The sequence below is a fragment of the Musca autumnalis genome, unplaced genomic scaffold (genome assembly GCF_047663935.1).
Source record: "Musca autumnalis isolate F117 unplaced genomic scaffold, ASM4766393v1 scaffold_3, whole genome shotgun sequence".
In the NCBI taxonomy this organism is placed as follows: domain Eukaryota; kingdom Metazoa; phylum Arthropoda; class Insecta; order Diptera; family Muscidae; genus Musca; species Musca autumnalis.
In genome coordinates, this window is record NW_027411866.1 from 263324973 (window position 1) to 263338397 (window position 13425).

Consider the following 13425-nt stretch of genomic DNA (forward strand, 5'->3'; position numbering starts at 1 on the left):
CAGAAAAAAAACAGTTGGTTGATCCCTATATATTTCTTCAAAAGATAAGCAAGAGTGTATACATTTCGAAGAATTAGTTATAAAATAAAGAAATAACAACTTAAGTTGCGAAAATTTTTGCGGTAATTCACGAGACGGAATTTTTTAATGTAGTGGAGTTGGAGTCCATGTCGAAAGCTGATGCGCTTGGATTAAATCGAGAACGGAGGAAGTAAACTCAAATGTGATTGAATTTAATGGAAACTTTTTTCTAATTTGTGTTTATATAATAAAGTTCTTTGTGTTCTTGTTTTACACAAATAATAAATGAATTTTATTTATTTTGAGATATTTCGCAATGGCTTGCATTTTAATTGCATCTTTAGACTGATTAAAAATGCAATCCGAAGAGTGCCTTTAAATTCAATCCAAAACACTACATCAGAAGCTGTGATTTGGATCAAAAATTGAGTGCATCCAAGCTGTGTGTTGTGAGGCAAAATAGAGTGCATCCTAGCTGCGCGCTCTCTTGTAAAATTCATAAGTGAATTCATAGGAAAAGATGTACTCCAACGGCAAATGTACCGTACACTTGTAGTGATTCAACTGCATCCGCGGATGCAAACTTTTTGTTGGGATGGCACGTAGAAATTACCAAACGCGTAGGTAAAGATAACTAATAGGTAGCTACCTATCCGGTTACCTAGGGCTAGAAATTACGGGCACTAGTTGTTCAACTAATTTCTCCACCTAAAATTGTGGACATAAAAAAATATAGTAGTATAGTAGGTAGTGGCATCGTAAAATTTTGAACATGATAAAATAAAGTAGATGTAGACCAGGGGCTCAATTCTGTTTCTATGAAAATGTGAAATGAAAACTTTTATAAAGGAAAAAACTGTCAAATGAAAAAAATTATAAAGGAAATATTTTTCATTTCAAATTTTCATAGAACAAGAATCCAGCCCCAGGTATGAAAATCGCTGAAAAATACAACTCTGCAGCCATGGCTTAAAACGTCAAATGACAAGGTGTAATAATAAAGGTAGATGTATCTGCATAGTTAGTCCGTTTTACAAAAACATATGGAATGTAGAATTTCACAGTTTATGTGTTAAAATTACGAAATGGAGTAAAGGCCTGGGTACATAAGCTGCCTTGCCTGCATGCTTCTGATAAAAGAATAAAAAAGAAAAGGGCAAACCACTTCGAAATTTGCTTGGCCTTCTTTATTCTTTTACTTTTCTTATGTCAGAAACGAAGCAGCAAAGCAAGACAAGCAGGCGAGGTAGCTTATGTACCCAGGCCTTAAAAAAATAATAATAATAACTTTAGCTAGGCTCCAGAATATTGTTACTAAAAAGTGTTACAAAAATAACATGAGTTGTACCCAAACTTATGACAGTAAAAAAAATCATTCTCTTATTTTCTACTTGACAAGTTTTGCTGATCTAACATCGTGATTGATGGAATCCGATTTGCAGATACATTTCAGCTAGAATTTTACAATATTTGTAATTTTTCCATTCCCTTACTTTTCGAACAAATTTCAATTAATATCAATATTTGTTCTATCGCAAGTATTTATTGCTATGAACAAATAACAATTTAATTTTCCATGCAAATAAAAATCGTTTGCCCTTTGTTTTTTATTTTAAGATATAGTGTTGCAGCAGAAGTTTTTGGTGGAACAATTCACCGATGAATCTACCTTTATTATTGCATAATGTCAACAACAATAAAAAATGTCAGCCCTGTTTTGACAGAATAGGCCATAATAAGAAAAAATTGTAATCAGCTGTTAGCTCTGGCCTACCTTATAATTATTCTACCATGGCAGTACTCTTTAGAGTTGTACAATCTAGTTCATTTGAAAGATCTAGTTCAATAGCTCAGCTCTTTAAACTGAACTAGATCAGTAATCTAGTTCATAGTTCACTGTCCAGTTCAATCATTTGGATACAAATCATTCACCAACGGCTCTTAATCGGTCGTTTGATGAAAACGCATACATACGCCAAATACAAACAAACAAAAGGCTAATATAATTTAACTACTCCATAACAAAAATAATACTTTTACATAGTTTTATTGCATTCTTTAAGAAAGATTAATTAATTTTAGAAAAAACATCCTTCATTTAGGTGACTGGCAAAAAATCTTATGTTGTGCGTGTGTGTGTGTAGAAATTGTGATTGCGTAGAAGCTTTGTGCGTGTGTGTTTCTTTTTATGTTTTCCCTTTTTTCTATCTAAAAAGGCAGATTCATTAGGTAATCGATTCGACATATTGTAATATGTTATGTCTCTGTTTTTGTAGAAATCTTCATTTTCGGACAGCTATTCCATGTACCTTGATTCAAAACATAAACAAACTGATCACATTACGAAGGCATCCCTTAAGATAGACGACGTCGTCACTTTATGTATTTGTGAACGACATGTTGAACTAGATTGTGAATCGTTCGTTGATCGTACGGTCACCGACTGATTATAGTTCAGTGAACTATTGAACTATAATGAACTATATCCACTGATCTAGTTCATACTCTCTTTTCAATGAATCGTTCAATTGAACTAGTTCGTTCATGAACTATACAACTCTAGTACTCTTGCGTTGGAAAATCGAAAATTGGATTATTTCTATAACCAAAAGTCGTCTTCGATTTATAAAAAATCGACTAATCGAAACGTACGTATCCCTAATTCATTTGTGTTTGTAAAAAGTGCATCAATAAGAACAAGCGAAGATTACAACAACTGATTTAGTAGCTACTAACTCAAGCGAAAAAGAAAACAATAAAATGTCTTCTTAAATTACAAATAGAGCTCTTATTGATTTTACAATAACTGATTAGTTAAAAGGAGACGATTTGTAATCGGCAAAGTGCGTTTGATTAAGTCTTACGATACGAAGAATATTTGGAATACATTCCTTTGTTGGTGAGTAATATATATGTAAATGCGATGCACCGACCAAAAACGACAGACGATTAAATTGCAAGCAAATTGTAATTAACAAAAACTTTTGTCTACGGGTCATTTGAGTTAAGGGTGCGGCTCAACGATCACATTTGGAAAAACTTGTGTCCCCATCTTCTGCAAATTGTTTATAAATTCTGTCGAGATGCCGATTTTATATTCTGTAATATCCCGAGGCGTTACAGTGCTGGCAAAGTATGCCGAGTGTGTAGGTAACTTCGCCGAGGTAACCGATCAGATCATTTCCAAGATCACATTGGATAACCACAAACTCACCTACTCACATGGCGATTACCTGATCCATTACGTGTGTGAAAATAAGTTGATATATATGTGTATAACCGACAGTGTAAGTGCATTCCAAAAAAATACGTGAAACCTGAATGTTAATATTATCTTTTTGATTTCATAGGAGTTTGAACGTACTCGAGCATTTCTCTTCCTTACCGATATCAAGCAAAAGTTCATCCACACATATGGACTACAAGTAGCCACTGCCATAGCATATGCTATGAACACCGAATTTTCCAAAGTCCTTGCTCAGCAAATGACTTTCTTCAGCCAGTCCGTCGAAATAGATGCGATTTCCCGTGTACATGGTCAAATTGACGAACTTAAGGATATTGTAGTAAAAAATATTGGTATTTTTTGTCGTTTTACAATCTGGTAATTTTTATATCTCAATTGTTTTTTTTTTTATTGCAGACAACCTTAGAGATAGAGGAGAAAAATTGGAGTTGCTTGTCAATAAAACAGAGAATTTAAGCAACAATGTAAGTATATTTTGTTATTAGGGGTAGGGCTCATGGGTGATAACTCCCAGATTTATAGCCATCCGGTTAACTTTTAATGTGAAAATTATAACTTAAAGTCCTCTAAATTCGTTTATTTTGCGATTTCAAATCCATCCAATGGTAATAATGACCTAGAATTAATTAGTATTAGTGATAAATGTTTTTTGTTTTAAAAGTATTCATTTAATCGTTTAATGCTAATAAGCCTGTACCGACATTTGGCGGTAACTCTAAAAATGAGTTAGATAATCGCAGTACTGATGTGATTTTGTATGTCTGTAATTCCTTCGTACAACGTATTTCATTGTGTTTCTACCTTAAAGGCCTCGACACATAAGAAGCATGGCATTCTTGCTTAAGTCATATCTGATAAAAGACTAAAGACCAAGTTCGACCTAATTCAAATGTGTTGTTCCGCTTCGTTGTACGAAGCTTATGTACGCAGGCCTTTACAGTCTGTTTCACTATGTCGAACGAAAATGAACACGAATGAAAAACTACTTAACTCGTGTATGTTTTTCAAATTTTGTAGTTATTTCGAAGCAAAATTAAAGTCAGCATTGCTATGAAAAGCATAGTGAAACAGACCCTAATAGTACTCTTATATGCAGCCGGATTTAACAAACCCACTGGGTTTTAAATGTCAATTCCATTAGGTTTACGTCAAATAAATCCTCATAAAGAAGGTTAACCCGGCAAAAAAGCTATATTATAAACAACCCATATTCGATGACAAATCATGAGTTGAATCATGGGTGCAAGTGACATGGCACTGATGAAAATTCGGGTGAATCACCGATGAAATTTACAAGGGAGTGACACACGCTTTCACGAATTCATTGTCATTGCATTTTGCATCAGTTCATTGCAATGGCATTTTGCACCAGTTCACTGTCATGGTATCTTGCACAAGTTCATTGTCATGGCATTTTGCACCAGTTCATTGTCATGGCATTTTGCACCAGTTCATTGGGTCTGGATTTCCAACATTCAGAAATAAAATTTGCGGACCATATATGTCATTTGTTGAACACAATACACAGATGATTTCTATCACCAGATGTAATTTTTCTTTATTTTTGTGTAATTTTCAAGATTATTATCTTTGTGTTTTTTTAATATATTATAGTGATCTGCCAAAATTATAGTTATCTCTTCCCATGGCTGCAAGATATTTCATTCAATTTGGGGTTCCGTTTTTTTTCAATATTCGATAAATTAGAGATTGACGCAATCTGTGCACCAGGCTCATCATTTGGGAAATCTAGTATGAATTTAAATTAAATTCTATTATTGCCGGACTTCCGTATTGTCAGTTGCTTTGTATTCGTGCATGAAACTAGGGGTTCTTAAATCGATTTCCCCGCTACTGCAATTTCATAAAATCATGGTTTAATAAGAAAGATCTCTAACAACTGCTAATAAAATGTAGAGAACGGAGTGCCTTTTTCACGACTCCGATTGGACTGCATCCGGATGCTGTTAAATTGTGAGGAATTGGAGTGCCTTTTTCACGACTCCGTTGAACTGCATCCGGATGTTGTTAAAATGTGACAAGTGGATGTGATTCTTTGGATTGCATCCAAATGCAGTTAAAATGTGAGGAATGGAGTGCCTTTTTCACAACTCCGTTTGAATTCCATCAAAACATGCCGTGAAAGAACTAGTCCACACTGCACTACTTCCAATTTATTTTGCTGTGGTATTATAAACAAACCCACTTGTTGCTTTTGTGTTTACTAATTTTGAAGTTATAGGAATTCAGGAAAAAGCAGGGCTCTATATATTGCTTTCATTTAAACCTACCTCTTTACTTATACAATGATAAAATTACTCTAGTATGGAACTCGATTTAAGAACCTCTAGTTTCATGCACGAATACAAAGCAACTGACAATACGGAAGTCAGCCTATTTTTTAATAATTTATTCTGTAATAGTTGTTATGTATCACACGACGAGTAGAACTTACAGATCTGATAAACAGATACATAACATACGAAAAACAGATGGTCTGATGGCACTCTTAGATGGCTTTTATTCTAAACAGAACATATTGGGGGTTATCATGAACGGCAATTCCCCGTAAATTATTTCACTTTCTCCCTTAAGTTGCAACGACGGAAAGACAAAACTCACGGGGAAATTTCATTCATGATAACCCCCATTGTTACATGATCCGAACCAAGAATATTTTTTCAAACGCGCCGATCTTCTACTAGGCTCCTCCAATTTTCAATGCCATGTTAGACTAAATCATTAAAATTTGAACAAAAAAAATAACAAGTTTTCCAAAAAAAATTCAAACCTTTTGCCGCCTAACTGTGGCTGACTTAAGTCAGTTGCTTTGTAAATGTCTTAAGTACTCTATTTCATAACGCCGTAATACTTAACAGACGCGTAGCTCTGTATCTCCTAAACGTCACATTTTTAAAGCAGTAACAATAATCATCATTTTATCATTTTTATAATGTGTAACTGCAATATTTTGACGAAATTTAAAAATTGCAAAGCAATCGACTTTTTGTAAGTTAACCTGTGTGTATATTATATGTATGTATGGGAAATGTTACGATCTGAGCATAATTATCTATTTTTTATTTTTACCATCTCTTTCAGTCTGTGGCATTCCGCAAGGCGTCTCGAAACCTAGCAAGGCAAATGTTTTGGAAAAATATTCGTCTGTACGTGGTTGTTGGTCTCATAATAATATTCGTGGTATATGTAATTGTAAGCATGGCTTGTGGTGGTTTGGCGTGGCAGACGTGTTTGAAATAGGCATTTTTGTTCAATTTCTGGAGGATAGAGAGGCATTTGTATATGCTATATGAATTGAAAGTAGCAGATAATATTGGTTTACATTATTATGCTTTATTACAAAAATCTGTTTACAATATAAACTTCTCATTTAACTTAAATTATAAACTAATGTTACATTGGTTCTTGAAAAGTATTAACAATAAGAAATGCATATATAATTTTGTATTATATGTATGTTTGAAAAATAAAGCTTGAATGGCTTTCAAAAACAATATTCATATTTATTATACCCTATACCACAATGTGGAAAAGGGTATAATAAGTTTGTTTTCCCAAAAATTCATGTAACGCCGCGAAATATTCGTCGTAGACCCCTCATGTGGTATACCAAACTTCATATCTCGACGAGATAAAGCGATTTAGCGATGTGTGTCCGTCCGTCCGTCCGTCCGTCTGTCCGTCCATTAAAAATTGTAATCAAGCTAGAGGCCGCAATTATGGACCGATTGTCACGAAATTTAGTATGGAGGTCGGGTTTGGACCAGAATAGAACTGATTAGTTTTTGGCGATGATCGTGAAATGTTAAAGGGATGAAATGGACCAAAAACAAAATTTTTGCTCGATTTTGTAGCCGCTCTGTAGGTCGCAATAATAGTCCGATCGGCGCGAAATTTTAAACGTAGTTTTGGTTTGAGATGAAGAAGTAGCGTGCAAGTCAACGGTATGATCGGATAATATTTAGCGGGTTAAATTGATCAAAACTTTTGTGTGAAAATTGGTAAAATTTCTAATGCACATCTTATAACAGCTAGCCCGGAAAGCTAGTGCACAGGGATAGTGGTATAGGGTATCACATGGTCGGCCCCGTCCGACTATAGTCTGTTCTTACTTGTTATGTATATAAGTTTGATACAATGTAAACATTTTTACAAGAATAATAAAATGTGTGGAAACCGATAAATAGACAGCCAGCCACTGCATAGTTTTGTTAGGCTGTATTATCCTCAACGTAAACGACATCATTCTTTTTGATTAATCCCGCTCGCCGCAGTCCTAAGTGAATCCCCAAAGCTGGGCTTGCATAATTTTTGAACATGCGGTAGCTAAAATAGAAATAGGTTATTTCAGTTGCTTTAGAAAATACCGCGTACCTTTTTAATGTTTTTAAAGGGTCGCCATCGGGATCCCGTTCTCCGGTCTTTACATTTATATTAGGAAATATGCAACGTGTGCATGGTGCTACAATTCGGAATACAGCGTCTTCTCCAATACGTATCCACTGCCATTTATCTTCAGCATACGGTTCATCTCTGTCCATGCGTAAATGGAAATTGCCCCTAAATTGCAAAGGGTCGACATGTTTGGCCATTTTTACTTTTAAATCGTCTACTGAAGCCAGATTCATTAGCATGTAGCTGGTAGCATCACCGAAAGTGCCCTTCAAACACAAAACACACATTAATACACACGTCCCACTACAATAGTCCCCATCACTTACCGAGTCTTCCTGCCTGATGAATGGTTCCTTAACCATACGAGCGTTAGTTGATCTAACTGGTTTTGGATAAGGATAATAAACTAATCGTAGACCAGAGTCCTTCTGCAGAATACAGCGCGAAAACCAATTGTCATATTTTTCTCCACAGAGCATGGCATCGATTTTAGTTCCCCAAACTGAAGTGTGAACATCCTTACCTGGTGCCTCTTCAATTAATTTGCTAAAATCCAATTCCAATGGTTCCATGTCTTTAAAAGTGATACGCAATTTTGCATCTCCAATAATTTCGATTCGTATTAAAACCATTTTTGGGTAAATACGAGCCGTAATCATTTCATTATTATCATTGATAAGCATAAGGGCACGATCCCGCACCCCCTGATTGCTAAGTCCCAAAATATCACAATACACATTATCTTTATCGCTCAATTCCAAGGGTCCGCACGATTTCACTGGGAAAATGTTAATTTGACTCAACTCTCCAACTCTGCGCCATTTCAATGGCATTACATCCCGTTTTAAATATTTATAGTATAGGTACGACAAACCACCTGCTATCATTGTTACGCCCAAACCGGCGCCAATATATAATGTGGTTTTATTACTTGCAACGTTGGATACTGAAAAGATGACTTAATAAAACGCAATTCAAGTATTAGCAAAGTTTACCTACCTGACATGATTTTTAAAGAAAATAGTCTACCTTAGCCAGCGATAAACGTTCAGCGTATAAATGACGAGAGCAACTGAATGGAATTTTTCACCTGCATCAATCTGTTTTGCAATATAATTTTATTCACTGCACTTTGTTGTTATCTTCGTTAAATGCATAGAAGTCATGGTGGAATAATGTGTAACGCCAAAAACAGCTGATCTTCATACCAGTTATCATGGCACAATAATACAGGTACAGCGGCAAAAACAGCTGTAGTGGGATTCTGTAATATTTTTTCTACCGAAACGATATCAGCAAACTAAATAGTTTGGGCTGTCCGACTATATAGACTGTGCATTTTACTTTTCCGAAAAATTTGTACGTGTGACTACCGACTTACTCTCTCACAAGGCCTATAGAAGGTCGGCCATTGAGAGTTCTGTTAACAACTTTTGACAACAAACATAATAGAGTTGTATAGTTCATGAACGAACTAGTTCAATTGAACGATTCATTGAAAAGAGCGTATGAACTAGATCAGTCGATATAGTTCATTATAGTTCAATAGCTCACTGAGCGCAGAACGAAAGATCCACAAAGAACGATCAACGAACGAACGATTCACAATCTAGTACAGCATGTCATTCACATATGAATAAAGTGACGCCGTTTTCTGTGTTAAGTGATGCCTTCGTAATGTAATGAGTTTTGTTTATGTTTTGAATCAATGTGAAGTGTCAACCCCCATTGTAATAAACGTAATTTCTACATAAAGAACATTGTTGACATAACACATCCCAATATATCGAATCCATTATCATTCAACGTGCCATTTTTTGGATAGAAAAAAAGAAACATACATACATAAAGCTTTTTCGCAGTTATAATTTGTACAAACACACAACATACGATTTTTTGCCAGCCACGTAAATGAAATTCTAATTACAATTTTTTTCCGAAGGACGTTTTCTTCTAAACTTATTACAAACTTAATCTTTATTTATGAATGGTATAAAATTATCTAAATGTAATATTTTTGCAGTTTAATGTCATGTTCACACGAGCTTTTCAATTACGTTGTTCGCCTGTCGAACGACGTACACGAATTAACCCGTTTCCACGACACCATTCGTAATTAACAGAAACATAAACAAAATTTCCTTCATTTTCGTTTCCCTGTTTTCACGAAAATTTGAACCGAAAACACATAAAATATACATTAAATGAATAGGGAAAGCAATAGACATCCTTCAAATGTATCTTCTATATTTAACTACACACATTTCATTCATTTTTTCCATAAATTTTGAATATTTTTGTATTTTCAATATATTTTAATATGTTTCTATTTTCAAAATTAAAGAGAGAGAGAGACATGTCAAAACAATGTTTGTGTATACAGACTTTCAGTTATTTGTTTCCTTTGTGTTTCTGATTTTTTACGCGATTTTGAACTAAAGGACAAGAAATGTGTGTGGAATTAAGAAGGAAACACAAACATCTTCCTTCTGCATATATATAAAATGTTTAGTTGATTAATTTTCATTCATCTTTTTCCTTTTTTCTAAAAGTTTTTGTGTTTTCAACAAATTTTTCAAATTTGAATTTAGACATGTCATAATTATTTTTTTCGATAAATTCTCTCATTTGTTAGGGATGGGACATATTTTATCGTTGTTCGGAGAGTATTTCTATTTGAACAACATAGAAAAATCTTCGTTCGTTCTCAGAATTTTGTATGGGGAATCAAGTAATTTATTCGTATTTGAGGGTCGAACGACGAATAGAGAACGAACGACGTATCGTGGAAACGGGCTATAATTATTACTCTAGTGTTCGTTCCTATTTGGTGTGTGTTTTCATCAAGCGAATGATAAGAGCCCGTGAACGATTCTGATCCGAATGATTGAACTGGATAGTGAACTATGAACTAGATTACTGAACTAGTTCAGTTAAAAGAGCTGAGCTATTGAACTAGATCTTTCAAATGAACTATATTGTACAACTCTAAAACATAATAGATTTCATATTATTGTGATTTGTGTTTCTTTGTACTTTAAATCACAATAATGTTTTTGACGACAAACATAACAATCAGGTGGGCTTAGTATCATGATGAAATTATAAAGCTAAAAACAGATACAACGTTTGATTAAAGTTTTGCGTTGGGCGTCGAGAAAAAAACAACAACAACAGGGCGACGACGATACCAAAGTCCAGCGTTTATCTGTTTGTCGGCATATATTTCAAATGAATTTGAATTTTTCGGCATCATGCCCAACAGTGTAAAAACGGCCAAAACGACACAAAACTTTAATCAAACGTTGTATCTGTTTTCAGCTTAAGGTGGCGTAAAACGGCCAGCTGATTGGTTTCAATCTGTCAAATATTTTGTTATTGTGAATAAATTGTATGAAAACGTAAACAAACATTTTGACATATTGAAGAATTTTTGGCCAAAATAGAGTTGTTGTTGTGCTACTTACGTGACCTGTTAAATAGATCTTGCTCAGTATTCAACTGTATAAACTGTGCTTTCTCACATCCAAAACACCGAAAATCCGCAAAATATTAATTTCAATGAATTTTAGGTTAGGGGTCTGTCGATATTTAATTTTTTAAAAATAATCGATGTTATCGATTGTACCATCGATTTTTTGCCAGCTCTAGTACACACGATCAGTTTTGACTGTCAGTTATACTCTTGTTGCTTGTCAGTGTGGCCGTTCATTTTTGTCAGTCGTCAGGCAACCACAAAATACACTCCGGTTCATCTGAATAGAACCAGCCAATATTTGTATACAAATACCGTTATATCTGACGAAAAGAGGGGAATTGTAAATTATAATTTTGTGGACATGTAGAGTATATAGTAGCCGATATTTTAAATACCTAACATGTTTCACATATGCGTTACAACGGTACTTTTTACTCGCTTTATGAAAAAATGTCAAAATATTAGCATTTTTTAATGGTTCACCAGGATAGAACCACCCTAAGAATTTACACAAATCCTTTGGTTGATGTGGTAAACTTTAACAAAAAACTATTTATAACTATTTATATTCAAGTTTTACAACTTTTTACTCGAAAAGCGTTCCTTTAAGCTGTAAACAGATACAGCGTTTGGGTAAAATTTTGTGTCGTTTTGGCCGTTTTACACTGTTGGGCATGATGCCGAAAAATTCAAATTCATTTGAAATATATGCCGGCAAACAGATAAACGCTGGACTTTGGTATCGTCGTCGCCCTGTTGTTGTTGTTTTTTTCTCGACGCCCAACGCAAAACTTTAATCAAACGTTGTATCTGTTTTCAGCTTTACTTCAGACACCATACAATTCATATTGAAGTAGATTACAACTTTTGCTACTTTTGCCAGTTTTACCATTTTCAAAAGTAAAGGAACAGACCATATAAATAAATGCCGTTAGTGTTGATTGCCAACAAATATTGTGCAAAAATGTGTATTAGGGTCTTGAAATTTTATCAAAACCGAGGCTTAGAGCTCCAAAAAATATTTTTATGAAGAAATCGGTAGAAACAAAATTTTATACTGAATTATGTTCAAAATTTTCTATACTACAACAAAATTACAAAAAGTCACATTTGATAGGTTTATGAGTCCGAAACAGAGGAAATATGGTAAAGATAATTCAAAATTCTACCTTTCCAATCCAAAATTTGATATTTTATCTCAGGAAAGTGAATGAAAATGGATGGGGTTTTGATCAAATTTCAAGACCCTAATACACATTTTTGCACAATATTTGTTGGCAATCAACACTAACGGCATTTATTTATAATTATAAATAGTTTTTTGTTAAAGTTTACCACATCAACCAAAGGATTTGTGTAAATTCTTAGGGTGGTTCTATCCTAGTGAACCATTAAAAAATGCTAATATTTTTACATTTTTTCATTAATACTATGTTTACATTTACGAAATCCACTCGACTTCAACTGTCAATTCCATTGCTCAAACGTCAAATGAAATCCAATCGATTTCAGATGAGTTTTCATTTGACGTATACACAAAGGAATTGACAGATGAAATCGAGTGGATTTCGTAAATGTAAACATAGTATAAGCGAGTAAAAAGTACCGTTATAACGCATATGTGAACATGTTAGGTATTGAAAATATCGGCTATTATATACTCTACATGTCCACAAAATTATAATTTACGATTCCTCTCCTTTCATCAGATATAACGGTATTTGTAGACAAATATTGGTTGGTTCTATTCAGATGAACCGGAGTGTATGTTGGTGTTGCTGGACAGTTTGACAGTTATCATTATTCCCGAAAAATGTACAGTCGTGAAATCCAGTGGATTTCGGAGTAGGGATAGGTGAATGCGATTTTTCGGTCTTGCGATTATTTCAGTTGTATTAAACAAAGATGTCAATATTAAGTCTGTCTGGTTACTTTCCCAGCAAGAACTTTCTCAGAGAGTAAGGGGTTTTTATTCTCTTTTGCTAGAAAATTGTAAAAGGTAAACAGACACCTTCCCAGCAAAAACCAGCAAGCAATCAGCTGACTTGCCAAAACAGAACAATTTGTCCGCCAACAAAGGAAGCAAACACGTTGTATTTTATTAAAAATAAAAAAGAAAATGAAACAAAAAAGTATTTTTCCACTTTACAAATTTGTTCTCCATAAAACAATACAATTAGACTATGTTATTTCCACAATAAAATTGTTTTTAATGTTCACAAACATAAATCAACAAAAAACTAAAAACGGCTGATTGATTGTT

At 34.1% G+C, this 13425-nt stretch overlaps 2 protein-coding genes across 3 annotated transcripts; one reads left to right on the plus strand and one right to left on the minus strand.

Annotated features, from left to right (window-relative positions):
- The first annotated feature begins 2659 nt into the window (after positions 1-2659).
- On the plus strand, positions 2660-6780 carry Vamp7 (Vesicle-associated membrane protein 7). Of its 2 annotated transcripts, none has more exons than XM_073978476.1 (5): positions 2660-2920; positions 3026-3308; positions 3372-3600; positions 3665-3732; positions 6371-6780. In XM_073978476.1, the coding sequence occupies exons 2-5, from the start codon at positions 3105-3107 to the stop codon at positions 6527-6529; spliced, it is 660 nt and encodes a 219-aa protein (XP_073834577.1). In that variant the 5' UTR covers positions 2660-2920; positions 3026-3104; the 3' UTR covers positions 6530-6780. The 2 variants fall into 2 exon arrangements, with proteins under 2 accessions (XP_073834577.1, XP_073834578.1); XM_073978477.1 differs by having other exon boundaries at positions 2661-2920; positions 3031-3308.
- Marc (Mitochondrial amidoxime reducing component) lies at positions 6603-9170 on the minus strand. The gene is made up of 4 exons (XM_073978475.1): positions 8684-9170; positions 8011-8630; positions 7664-7950; positions 6603-7615 (listed from the first exon to the last, which is right to left on the minus strand). The coding sequence occupies exons 1-4, from the start codon at positions 8688-8690 to the stop codon at positions 7501-7503; spliced, it is 1029 nt and encodes a 342-aa protein (XP_073834576.1). The 5' UTR covers positions 8691-9170; the 3' UTR covers positions 6603-7500.
- Positions 9171-13425: the final 4255 nt, after the last annotated feature.

Coding starts and splice junctions, on each gene's coding strand:
- Vamp7 (XM_073978476.1), top strand. CDS start 3,105: ATGCCGATTTTATATTCTGTAATATCCCGAGGCGTTACAGTGCTGGCA. Junction 3,601..3,664: donor TATTGTAGTAAAAAATATTG/GTATTTTTTGTC, acceptor TTTTTATTGCAG/ACAACCTTAGAGATAGAGGA. Junction 3,733..6,370: donor CAGAGAATTTAAGCAACAAT/GTAAGTATATTT, acceptor CATCTCTTTCAG/TCTGTGGCATTCCGCAAGGC.
- Marc (XM_073978475.1), bottom strand. Junction 7,951..8,010: donor TCATCAGGCAGGAAGACTCG/GTAAGTGATGGG, acceptor TTGTGTTTGAAG/GGCACTTTCGGTGATGCTAC. Junction 7,616..7,663: donor CCTTTAAAAACATTAAAAAG/GTACGCGGTATT, acceptor TTTCTATTTTAG/CTACCGCATGTTCAAAAATT.